Source organism: Oryctolagus cuniculus, chromosome 14 (genome assembly GCF_964237555.1).
Source record: "Oryctolagus cuniculus chromosome 14, mOryCun1.1, whole genome shotgun sequence".
Classification (NCBI taxonomy): domain Eukaryota; kingdom Metazoa; phylum Chordata; class Mammalia; order Lagomorpha; family Leporidae; genus Oryctolagus; species Oryctolagus cuniculus.
In genome coordinates this window covers 87,769,061-87,781,994 of record NC_091445.1, presented here as the reverse complement: position 1 = coordinate 87,781,994, position 12,934 = coordinate 87,769,061, and the positions used below count along the sequence as shown (strand labels likewise).

Here is a 12,934-nt window from a genome sequence, read left to right as displayed (position 1 = left end):
CTGCCACCCACATGGGAGGCCCAGATGGAGCTCCTGGCTCCTGGCTTTGGCCTGGCTTAGCACTGGCTATTGCAGTCATTTGAGGAGTGAACCAGTGACCCTCTCTCTCTGTTGTTCCATCTTTCAAGTGAGTAAATCAATCTGTTACTTAATGTTAAGGTCATATCCCCTTACTTTATAAAATAGGGGGAAAAAATCACAGAAAAGTTAAACAACAGCTACCTAATAACTATGATGAGAGTAGCCATACAATTTGGTACTCATTAAATATCTGACCGTGTGGTATTTCACGCATTATCTCATTTAATCCTCACAACCTGACCAGGCTGATGTTGTGTTGGTCCTCATTTTTTGGATGAGAAAACTGAATGGAGGCTTTCTCAGAGGGATTAAGTAACTGGCTCAAAGTGGTAGCTAACAAGTTTCAGAAATGAGACTCAGGCTCATGTTAGTTGGGACCAAAAATAATTTCTAGATGGATGATGTGAAAACAACAAGAACTATAAGCTGCCTCAAGGATTTCTAATAGAAATTTATCATTCCTAAAGACTTTTATAACAAAGTTGACATAGTGTATTTTATATGACTAAAATACTCCCAGAATAATTATGGAAACCAGTCTTCCAGTCCCTTCCCCATCTTTCTATGTCCTTAAATATAGTAACAAGTATTGCATCCTCCAAAAAAGAAGAAATTATCCTTTAACACTTGAAATTCCTGGGCCCAGAAAGCGTTAATTACCACCCAGAAACTCAATGCAAAATAAGGCTCAAAAATTTAGATATTTTAAAGCCTGCCCCTTCATGCTTCAAACTCAACCTATATTTACCTTCAATATTACAGGGAGCTAAGATTTCCCATTGCTTTTATTTGACATCCTCTATGCACCTACGCTCTCTGGTCAAGGCAACTGCTTGCCCCCTCTGAATAGTGGACCTCTAAGGTCTCAAACACATTAACTCCTCAGATAGGTAAAAATGAAAAAGAAAAAAAAAAGATCAATCCTAAAAGGTTTATAGTAGTGAGAAAAGACAGCCATCTGCTCTGAGATAGCTCCGGGCTGGTTTTCCCAGCAGGGAAGCCCAGGTTTTATAAACCTTGTTCTCATTAGAAAAAGGGGAAAAAATTGCTGAGAATGAGTAAAAAGGATTCCCAAGCCCTACAGCAGATTGAAACAATGAATCTTAGAATTGCATGCAAATTTTTTGGTAGTTGGATGATCTGTGCATTTGGGTAATTTGAATTTTTTTTTAAGAAATACATTGTTAAGACACTTTCTAGTTTTGAAATTTATTAGATGCTATGCCTGTCACTATTTACTCTCCCAGCCTCAAAATTTCAATACAGTCTTCATGAACCTGTTTATTCAGGAGCAGCAAAGCTTCCAGTGTGAAATGAAAGGCTCCTCTCGAATAAATCACATCCTCCTTTTGTGCTGAAATGCCAGGAGACTTGAAAACACATCCTCTGTACACTCCGTGCCCCCCTTTGTCCCCCAGATCCTGTCCCTGGTGCCACCACAGCCAATTGATTCTTAGTTCACAGAGGCCTTGCCCAGCTCCACACACAGCGGCTCTGGGGTCTTTGAACTATTATTCCTATTGGCGCCTGGCTCCATTCTTTGTTCATTTGCTGTGTTACAGCACTCACACCGGGGGACCCACAGGTGAGCTATTCTCAAAGCGAAAGACACTTTAGGAATTCCTGGTGGACAAGCTTAGCCAATCACAGGCACATTCTCTGTCTTTGATTTCCCCTAACCCTTTACTTTTATTCAAATAAAATGGTTTTAAAGCTTGTTTTCCTATCCTCAAAGCACAAAAGACTTTCTAACGCAAAGAAAAATTCACACTAAAAAAAAAAAAAATCCAACTCCTCCAGCGAAAAAGAACCCTTCGCTCTGGTCCATATTTTCCCCATTGCTTTCAAAGTTACCTTGCATTGAAGCCACTGATAAAAGACAGCCTAGTAGCAAAGCCTGCCAGGTAATGAGGAATGATGTCAGTAGCTGAGATTTGAGGAGTGAGAAATACCATTCCAAAGTCTGGGACTAAAGGACAAAACGTCTAGTTAGATAGACCAGCTTGACGGACAAGAAAAACACCGCCATTGTTTCATTAAGAGAGCACTTCATGGCATGGATGAGAAAATCTACAGCAGCGGAGGATCAGTGTTAAGTGACTATCCAACGCCAAGAGCTGGTGTCGGACAAACCCATCTAGTAGTCTATTCTACACCCAATGGCTATTGGGAAGCTAACTGCTTCTACCTGGCCACACTTCTCCCCAGATTATACAATGCAGACTCACAATAAAATCACTGTTCTCTGAAGATTTGGCAGCTGGTTTACCATAAATTGTTACTGACCCCTGGAACATGGGAACCTGTAATTTGGAAGAATTCTTTACTACAACTCAGGTTATTGAGTTGAAAATGATAGAGTACAGATACGAAGCCGAGTGTGCTTATAATGAAAGGTCACTGGCTTCACAGATGCGCATCTCCATTTGCCATTTATTCTCCAAGTAGTGCATCTGCACAGCCCACGGTGGCTTCTCCCACCACTTCTCAGTGTTAGAAAAGACTTTTAGGCTCTTCTCAAATCCCTACCACTTCTGCAGATGGAAAAGATCTGACCTTTTAAACTAATTTGGTAATCACACAACCTATTAAGGCACCAGGCATCTTCTTCATAGCAATTTAATGAATTGCTATTAAAGTTTTCTAGCACAAAAAGCCATGATTCTCACTCAAAACAACAGACCAGTGGAAGAACATGAGCTACTTCCCAGGGAATACAACACACTGAGTGAGGCACAGCATTCCTGAACACGCCAAGACAGAATGAAGGGAAGGCAGCAAAAGAAAGAGGGGGGCAACAGCACATGCTGAGCTGTCCGACCAAGAGGTGCCCTATGAGTCCACCAGCGGACAGATCTCATTCTCACATCTTAGTGCCTCGCTAGTAAAGTAGGGCCTCAGAAGGGCCTGCTACCTGCAGCTATCCTCTATGTTCTCAGATGATGAAATCAGCAGACTTACTCAAAACCAGTTCATTTTTGTCTCTTACATACCAATAAAACCCTCAAGATTCCATCACCGGGACCCAGAGCCAGAGTTGTTTGGGGGCACAAGGGGAAAAGGGAAAACCAAGGCACTTAATACATGTGACAAAGGGCTGTGACAGCTGTATCTGCTCTCAAGTACTTCATTGGAGGTGATGTGATATTATTATTGACTAAAGTCATATCGGATACATATTGGCCCAAACAGAATTCTCCCCACTGTGGGCAGCCAGCACTCAACCAGTGGCATCTGTGCCTTAGCACCAGGAAGGCTGTTCACAGAAGTGCTCAGATGGCTTTTTGGGGAACTTGCTAGTCCTGTGGCTCTCATCACTGAGACGAGTGGTGCTTAACTGACTGTCGTCACGAGAATGTTAGAGACATTCTTCACCGGTGGATGAACAGGGCATAAGAATCTAGAAGACCTGTACTTTCTATCCTTAACACTGGCATTGGAGGTTCAACTGCTAAATGGCTACATCTAGCGTCTGAGTAGGAGGTTCTGGGTTGCTTGTTTCCACCAGAACATGTGGACTTCATTTTTTCAGACAAGCTAAGCTCTGTAAACGCTCTATGCCTGTTTACTCATAAATAAAAGTCTAGGTGCAATACAGTTGGCTTGAGTCTGACTTAAACTATGTGGAATTAGCAAAAATCCTCTCCTAAAAGCCCAGTCATGGTACTTATGACCATTGCTGTCTGTCAAAGAGTTGGGGCTGGCACTGTGGCTCAGCAGGTTAACACCCTGGCATCCCATATGAGTGCTGGGTCGAGGCCCGGCTGCTCTATTTTCAATCCAGCTCTCTGCTATGGCCTGGGAAAGCAGTAGAAGATGGCTCAAGTCCTTGGACCCCTGCACCCGTATGGGAGACCCAGAAGAAGTTCCTGGCTCCTGGCTCCGGATCGGCGCAGCTCCAGCCATTGCGGCCAATTGGGGAGTGAACCATTGGATAGAAGACCTCTCTCTCTCTCTCTCTGACTCTCCTCTCTCTGTATAACTCTGACTTTCATATAAATAAATAAATAAATCTTTTTTTTAAAAAAAGAGTTGGGTATGTGGGTAGGTGTTTGGCACAGCAGTTAACATGTGGCTTGGGATACCTGCATCCCATACTAGATTGCCTTGGTTTGAATCTTGCCAATGCCACTTCCTAATCCAGCTTCCTGCTAGGGTATGCAGGGGGCATCAGGTGCTCACCCAAGTACTGGACCCCTGCCACCAGTGCAGGAGACCCAGATGGAGCTCCTGGCTCCTGGCACAGGCCTGGCCCAGATCTGGCTGTTGCAGCCATTTGGGTGGTAACCCAGCAAATTAAAGATACCTTTCTCTCTCCCTCTCCATGTACCCCTCCCTCTCTCCCTTTTTAATAAATAAGTAAACATATTTTAAAAAAGGATTTCTGGGTGAGTATTGAGGTACCATGGGTTAGGCTGCCATTTGGGACCTCCATATCCCACTCTGGAACACTACACAGTTTCGGACACTCTGCTTCCAATCCAGCTCCCCACTAATACACCTGGGGAGCAGCAGATGATGGCTCAAGTACTTGAGTTCCTGCCGCACAGGTAGAAAACCCAGATGCAGTTCCAGGCTGCTGGCATCAGTCCAGCCCAGCTCTGGCTGTCGTGGCCATTCAACCTGCAGATGGAAGATCTCTCTTCTCTGTGTCTGTTGCGGTGTGTGTGTGTGATCTTTCAAATAAATATTTTTTAATGTGCCTCAATTGACGAGCAAACACATTATATTGAAAGCAACAGAAATGGATACACAAAAGTGGTGGCTGGTGTTGTTGAACAATGAGTTAACCCTCTATTTGGGGTGCCCACACCCGGTATCTGAGTGCCAATTGTAGTCCCGGCTGTTCTACTTCTGACCCAGCCACCTGATAATCTGACTGGAAAGGCGATAGAAGGCAATGGACGCTACCACCCATGTAGGAGGCCCATATGGGATTCCTAGCTCCTGGCTTCAGCCTGTCCCAGCATTAGCTGTTGCAGCTATTTGGAGAGTGAACCAGCAGCAGATGGAAGATCTGTGTGTCTCTCTCTCCGCATTTCAAGTAAACAAAAATAATAGACTTTTCAAAAAATAAGCTCTCTGGGGTGGGCACTGTGGTGCCATGGGTTAAGCCACCAGTAGACACACCCATACCCCATATCAGAACATGGGTCAGAGTCCTGGATATGCAGCTTCCAATCCTGCTCTCTGCTGATGTGCCTGGCAAACAGCAAAAGATGGCTCAAATACTTGGGCTCCTGTCACTCATGTGGGAGACCCAAATGAAATTCCCGGCTCCTGGCTAGGGCCTGGCCCAGCCTTAATGGAGAGTGAACCAGCAGATCAAAGTTCTCTCTTTCACTGCTCTTTCACCCTGCCTTGCAAATAAATAAATAAATATTTTTTAAAAGACTACCTCCTAATTAGTTTGCTCTATTTTATTAGGGTTTCTGTTAATTATATCTTTACATTAGAGAAAGAATATAATACAACATTGCTTGAAGGACACTACTGAGTGTTACCTCCCAGCTCTATGTTCAGAGATGTCCCATGGATATTTGAAAATGGCCACGTTGGGAGTAGGTACACGACAAAAACCAGCAAATACTACAAGCCAGGGTCTCTGCTTCGTTTTCAGAGCTGGCTTTAAATGTGTACCTGAACACTACTGGTGCACATGGCCTTGAATTAACAGAGAAGACTCCGCCTCTTCTCGGGGCCCATATTCCGAAGGCTGATAATACACTGGCATACACAAGACCCGACAACCCGCCTGGCCACAGGCAGACCACATGCCATGCACGCCCGCTGCCCAGGGCGATCGGACACACTCACTTTTGAAGCCGCCGGCTCCACTAGTCTCTGGCGATGGCGGGCTGAGTTGAAATGGCTCTTCGGAGGCTGCCCTTCCTGGCAGTGAATGGGAGATGGGGAATGAACGAGAGGCGGGAAGGAAGAAGGCGGGGGTGTGAGATGATGGGAAGATGGTCAGAAAAGGAGAGGGACAGTTTTTAACGGCACGGTACACTGTCTTAAACTCCAACATAAAAACACAAGACGCCCCCCACCACCCCCACGCACATGCCACATGCAAGTAGTTTGAGCGAAAGCAGCTTTGTGTATGCCTGACTGTAAGAAAGTCACAAACACAGTCATTTCAGCTATGAAGCTGTTTCCCACCAACTCTTCATTTTTCTATTATCTCGTCATTGTCTCTAATTCTATTTCAAGATACTAAGAAAAACTGGAACATGATTTCCCTGAACATGAAGTCAGTCTTCCTGAAATAACAGAAGTCATCAGGGAGCAGGCACAGGGCTCCACCCGTCCCCCCAGTGGGGCTCTCAGCAGCACGAGAGGGAAGTCGCAACCATCCTCAACATCATGCCACATCTCTTGCCACAGAATCCCCTCTCTCCACCCTCCTGGCACAATTCCTGAGGTCTGGCAGCCACCAAAAATTGTGTAGTATATTTGACAGGCACAAATAAAGATTCATCATTAAGTTTATAACTTAAACCCACATAAAAGGATGGTTTCTCCTTAAACGAACGCTGCTAATTATACAGTGAACAAATGGGTCACGTGGAGAGGCTTGCCATCGCCCCGTCATTCATCCCACGCCAACACGAAGACACACAACAGACAGTACTGTTACAGAGGTTCAGAACGGGTGTGTCAACAAATGGTATATAGCTCTCCGTCTTCCAGAGACAGGCAAGCAACTTGAGAAGTAAGCACTACCCATTGTGAACATCCGCTCCTGGGAGGAGAGGTGAGAAGGCAACAGAGATATGGTTTCAAGCCCTGAATAGCTTAAAGGCCCTGATACAAGTGAGCCACAACTCAGGCAGAACAGCTCTCGGATGAGGGCTAACCTATGAGGAAGTGCCCCCCCCCCCAAACTCCACTTAGCTAAAAATGCAACGTCCGTATTACAGGACTTCAAAATTCACTTTTTCTTCGAGGAATAACAGCACTATTACTTTCAAGACGCGTATCAATCACACCTACTTGAATTGCCAACCACTGCTGCTCTCCTGTCCGTGGTATAATGCTCACCTTTCAAAAAGAAAGTGCCATAAGTAACACTGCAAGTCAGGATCAGGTTTCCCTAGGACCTGCCCTGCCAGCAGGAATTCTTTCTCTACCCTCTTCTGAAGGTATGCAAAGAAGTAGTCCGGAAACTCAGGCGACCTAGAAAACGTTCTAGCTTTAATAGCAGAAATGATGCTGACGAAGCTTTACTAACAGAATAGTCTAGGCTTCAATAGCAGAAATTATATTCATTGGCAAAACAGAAACAAGTGAAACACAGAGCATGACTTCCCATTTCAATAGAATCATTAGTGTTTGCAGGAGAAATCGAGTTTCTGGGGAAAAAGAATCATCGATTTATTCAGTTTGATTTCTCCCCTTTTAAACTGATATACCAGCCAGTGGTTTGCATGCTTTTTTCTTTCCCTTAAAGAAGTTATCATAGGTAAATAAATAAATATCTTCATTCATACATCTGGAGAACTATCTGCTCTTATTTACTTCCCTATGGAATGATTACAACTGATTTAAGAGTCCCAACACATACTGCCAGGTTCCCACTCATCACCAAAAAATTAACCTCAGCATTAAATACACAATTACAGTCAATGTGCAAATTAACTAAATCCTAGGCCTGTGGTTTATTGCTCTTCCTCTGACACCAAGGTGAAAATGTTATTTTTTTTTTAATTAGCTAATTGTAGCATGAACTTAGCAGGGGGCAGATGTTGATATTAAACCTGCGGATCTGAATCTTAAACTCCCAGTGGGTGGAAGTCTTGCTTAACGAGAGAGCAAGCACATCCCTAAAGAGGTAAGTTTTTAAAACCTGGCCTGCAGTCTATGTCATTTATCATCAAGCACAATGAATCTGTACCAACAGCCTGCTTGTGATGAACAAATGAGTCTAGAAAGTAATCAATGTAGTTACAAAGAAATTCCAGTAATGCATCTTAATAGAAACCAAGGAAGAACCTGGAAGATAAATGACATTTTAATGAATTGCATATGGAATGAAACTAAAGGAATTATGAACAGCTCACAGCAGGTTTTTCCCCATATGACTCATGTCGTAAACAAACCTTAATTTTCAGTAGAGTTATCATATTGTATGCTACTGCTTAGAATGGTCCTGACTGGTTGTATCTATAATCTTAGAGTTTGGTGACATTGAGATTTTTGTAGAAAGGTGCACACAGATTCCAAATGGAAAAATATGAGAAGTTAATTAAGAAGTTAAGCATGGGGGCCAGCGCTGTGGTGCAGGTTAATTCTCTGCCTGCGGTGCTGGCATCCCATATGGGCACCGGTTCGAGTCCCAGCTGCTCTTCTTCCAATCCAGCTCTCTGCTACGGCCTGGGAAAGCAGTAGAAGATGACCCAAGTGCTTGGGCCCCTGCACCCGCATGGGAGACCTGGAAGAAGCTCCTGGCTTCCGTTGTGGCCATCTGGGGAGTGAACCAATGGAAGGAAGACTTTTTTAAAATTCAATCTCTGGGGCCGGCACCGTGGCTCACTAGGCTAATCCTCTGCCTGCGGCGCCGGCACCCCGGGTTCTAGTCCCAGTCAGGGCGCCAGATTCTGTCCTGGTTGCTCCTCTTCCAGTCAAGCTCTCTGCTGTGGCCCGGGAAGGCAGTGGAGGATGGCCCACTGGGAGACCAGGAGGAAGCACCTGGCTACTGGCTTCGGATCCACGCAGCGTGCCAGCCGTAGCAGCCATTTGGGGTGTGAACCAACAGAAGGAAGACCTTTCTCTGTTTCTCTCTCTCTCACTGTCTAACTCTGCCTGTCAAAAAAAAAAAAAAAATCAATCTCTGGGGCTGGGGCTGGCACTGTGGCGTGGTAGGTTAATCCTCCGCCTGCAGTGCCGGCATCCTATATGAATGTTGGTTTGAGAGCCAGCTGCTCTACTTCTGATCCAGCTCTCTGCTGTGACCTGGAAAAGCAGTGGAAGATAGCCCAAGATAGCTATGTCTCTCCTTCTCACTGTCTGTAACTCTACCTCTCAAATAAATAAATAAAATCTTAAAAAAAAATCAGAAGCAGCTAGGCATGCCTGCTTCTTAGGCAGACCCTGACTGGAAAGCACTTTCTGTCTCTTCATCCAGTCTTGCTACTTTCCAGACCCCTACACATATTCAGGGAAAGTGGAAACAATGCTTGGAGCTCAGTCAGCTAAATACTGTTGCAGAAGTTCATGTGTCAATGGAAGCTGCAGAGGGAGCCTTTGGGAGGTAATCAGGCTACAGGAGGGCATGAGTGGGCCCCTATGATGGCATTAGTGGAGTTATCAGAAGAGAGACCCAAGCTAACACACCTGCTCCGTCTTGCTGCGTGATGCCCTCTGCTGTGCTATGAAGAAGCAGCATAGCCCTCAGCAGATGCCTACACCATGTTTTTGGCCTTTCCAGCGTCCAGAACATGAGCCAAATCAACTTCTATTTTTGATAAATGACCCAGTCCCCAGTGTTTTGCTATAGCAACAGAATACAGACCAAGACACTGTTTAACAAATATGTTCACATAGTTTTCAAAGTTAAAAGAAAAAAATCCTACCATTCATGCCATCAGTAAAAGCAAATCATAGGACTTCATTTTCTTTTCCCAAATTCTAAGTCTCAAGAATCCACTTCTCCTCCTAAATGACAGCCTTCAGTGTCCAGTATCCATCATTTCAGAAGAAGTCAGAGCCCTGGTACCTTGCACCTCTGGCTAATACCCTCACATCAGCAAAATAATAGGCTGGGTCCGAGCAGATCCCACGGGCTCTCAACTCAAAGGTTTATTCACATATGGAAACAGGGGCTCCTCAGTGCCGTGGGCGCTGCAGGGAGTTGGCAGTTGGATTCCTCACTACTGGTGCTGAAGGAACAGAGGGGCGCTCTATTGCTTTGCTAGACTCAACCAAAGTCATCGCGCTGGTGATGCCTACCACACAGACAAGCAGCACCCTGCAGTCCTGTCAACAAGTTTCCTAAGATCACAAAGGAAGAGCAAATGCACCCCGAATCTAGGAACTTCTTTAAGCACTTTGGGGAGTGAACCCCATTTCATCTCTGCTAAGTGCGTTCACCAAGCCTTCACCTGTGAAGTCACTGGGAAATTGTAAACATTCCTTAACACTGCAGATTATGCTTTTTTAAAGAAATTACTGTTCCCTTAACATTACAGAACTGATAGCTCAGTACTTTAGTGTAACGTGCGTCATGTAAACATATTTATAAGAATGATCTGTGGGAAAACAACAGATCAGCTGTGAAATTATGGGTGCCTGATGAATTCAGTTGCTGACACCAGACTATTTATAAAGTCTAACTTTAAATTGGGTATAAGTGACTCTATCTCAAAATGAGTGCCACAAAGAAAATTTAAAACTAGGTATATCTCTAATTCTGGCATTGGGATCATTTTTTTTTTCTGCTGTTGAATCTATAAGACATTTCTAGTCTAAAAATTGTAGCAATTAAAAAATCAGAAAATCACATAATCTACCATTTAAATGTTTCAAGGGCTCCTAGACTACTTCCTAAAAGTTCACTCGAAACATTTTCTTAAATTTTTAAAATTCAATCAACTGCAGCTGGAGATAGTGCTGTGGCACAGTAGGTTAACCCTCCACCTGCTATGCTGGCATCCCATATGAGTGTTGGTTCAAGACCCCCAGCTGCTCCACTTCTGATTCAGCTCTCTGCTGTGACCTGGGAAAGCAGTGGAAGATAGCCCAAGCGCAGGGGCCCCTGCACCTGCATGGGAGACCGGAAGATGCACCTGGTTCCTGGCTTCACATCGGCCCAGCCCTGGCCGCTGTGGCCACTTGGGGAGTGACCCAGCAGATGGAAGACCTCTTCCTCTGTCTGTCCCTCTCACTGTCTGTAACTCTACCTGTCAAATAAATAAAATCTTTAAAAAATTCATCCAATTAATGCAAGAGGCATAAATTCATACTTAGAGACAGAGAGAGCCCTCGTCTACTGATTCACTCCCCAGATGTCGGCAACAGCCAGGAGCCAGGAACCCAGTCCAGGTCTCCCATGCAGGTGGCAGACACAGCCTGTTGACCTGTAACACCTGCTGCCTCCCAAAGCACAACTTAGCAAGAAGTTGGAATCAGGAACACAGCAGGGACTCTATTATCCTACCCAGTACCTTAACCCCTAGCCAAATGCTCACTCCCCAAACAGTTTATTTTTCTACTACTTATGTATTTATTTATTTATGTGAAAGACATCTTTCATGAAAGAGATATCTTTCATCTGCTGGCTCACTTGCCAAGTGGCCACCATCAACAGGGCTGGGAGCTAAAGCCAGGAAACGGAACTCCATCTGGGTCCCCCCGTGGGAGCAGAGGCCCCAGCACTGGGGCCGCCCTCCACTGCTTCCCCAGGAGCATTAGCAGGGAGCTGCATCTGAAGTGGAGCAGCTCTCTGATGTGGGATGCCAGCGTCACAGGTGGCCAAACCTGCTGTGCCACAATGCTGCCCTCCTCCCAAAAACCCCAGCTTTAATTCTGAAAAGAATCACATGCATTCTTAGATAAACTTCTCCACGGAGTCCTCAGTTTTTGTTTATGAAAAACATAGTGGACCCTCAATGAAAACTCTGGCTAAACATGATATTTAAATACAACAAAGCTACTATAAACAGGTGCCATCAAAGGGTCCCTGAATATCAAGAAAGCAATGAGAAATTTAAAAAAAAATGTAAAGCACTCCATTAAAATAAATTGATTGATGGAATTCACAAGCTTTGGAGATTTAACAGTCATCCAGCATCTCAAAATAGGAATCAGAAACTTAATGAACATCAAAGAAATGTGCCATATAGAAGATAGAACACCTCTCCATTACGATGTCATAGCTTCTAAAACCTATGGAACTGACCACTGAATAATTCAAAAAAACCTCCATAATTAATAATCTGGTAATGAGGAGAGTGGATCCTTTTCTCTCATCTCCTTGCAAAGCCTGGTGTTTCAAATTAGCTCAAGAAGTGAGTCACCCCAAAGGAACAGCCAAAGGAGCGCTCGGCCTCTGAGGACGGAGCGCGACCCAGCAGCTGTCTGTCTGCAGCGCAGGGCCCCAGTGAGCACAATGGAACAATACTTGCCAATACTGCCAGCAACACTCCAGGTCCCAAGCCAGCTGAGCTCCCTTTCAGACAAATGCTGCTCTCTACCTGCTGAACTGATGATGTGACCTGCAGCTAAAAAATCCAGCAAGCGAGTAGTTCTTCAAACGTGAGGAGATAGGAACCACCCAGGGAGCTCGGTAGGAAGCTTTGGGTTATGTCCAAAACGTTAGTCATTTATTTATTCACTTATTCCCATATGCATGTACTACACGCACTGGTACATATATTCTATGCACTATTATTAATAGATTTTTTAAAATATTATGCCCTATTTTAAAAAATTTAATTGCATAATGTACACAGGTATTGACATGATACTCTATAAATATGCATAATTTTATATATCAGTTTAAAATGTTTTTAAAATATTAAATACTTCAATCTTATTTAAGTTTATTTATTTTTTAATGGAAAGTCAGAAAGAGGTATTTGCTGGTTCACTCCCCAAATGCCCATGACAACCAGGGCTGTGCCACACGAAAGTGAGGGTCCTGGAATTCAGTCTGGGTCTCCCTGGTGTGTGGCAGCGACCCAAGTGCTGGAACTGTCACCTGCCGCCACCCAGGGCGTGCAGTAGCAGAAAGCTGATCAGAAGCCTAGGTGAGTCCTGTCCAGGGGCACTCAGACAAGGGACGAGATGTTTCGAGTGGCAGCTGAACCTGCTGCGCCACAACGCCCACTCCAGATACTTCCATTTTAACAAC

General features: G+C 44.6%; 1 protein-coding gene across 12 annotated transcripts in view; it reads right to left on the bottom strand.

The window, feature by feature from the left end:
* MAST4 (microtubule associated serine/threonine kinase family member 4) overlaps positions 1-12,934 on the bottom strand; it is a 623,219-nt gene that overhangs the window by 316,176 nt on the left and 294,109 nt on the right. For 5 of the 12 annotated variants that reach the window (XM_051853667.2, XM_051853671.2, XM_051853668.2 and 2 more), the window contains one exon: positions 5,899-5,973. The exons of the other annotated variants lie outside the window; for them this stretch is intronic. In XM_051853667.2, the coding sequence (XP_051709627.2) occupies positions 5,899-5,973 (75 nt within the window). The remainder of the gene's footprint in view (positions 1-5,898; positions 5,974-12,934) is intronic. 12 annotated transcript variants of the gene reach the window in all.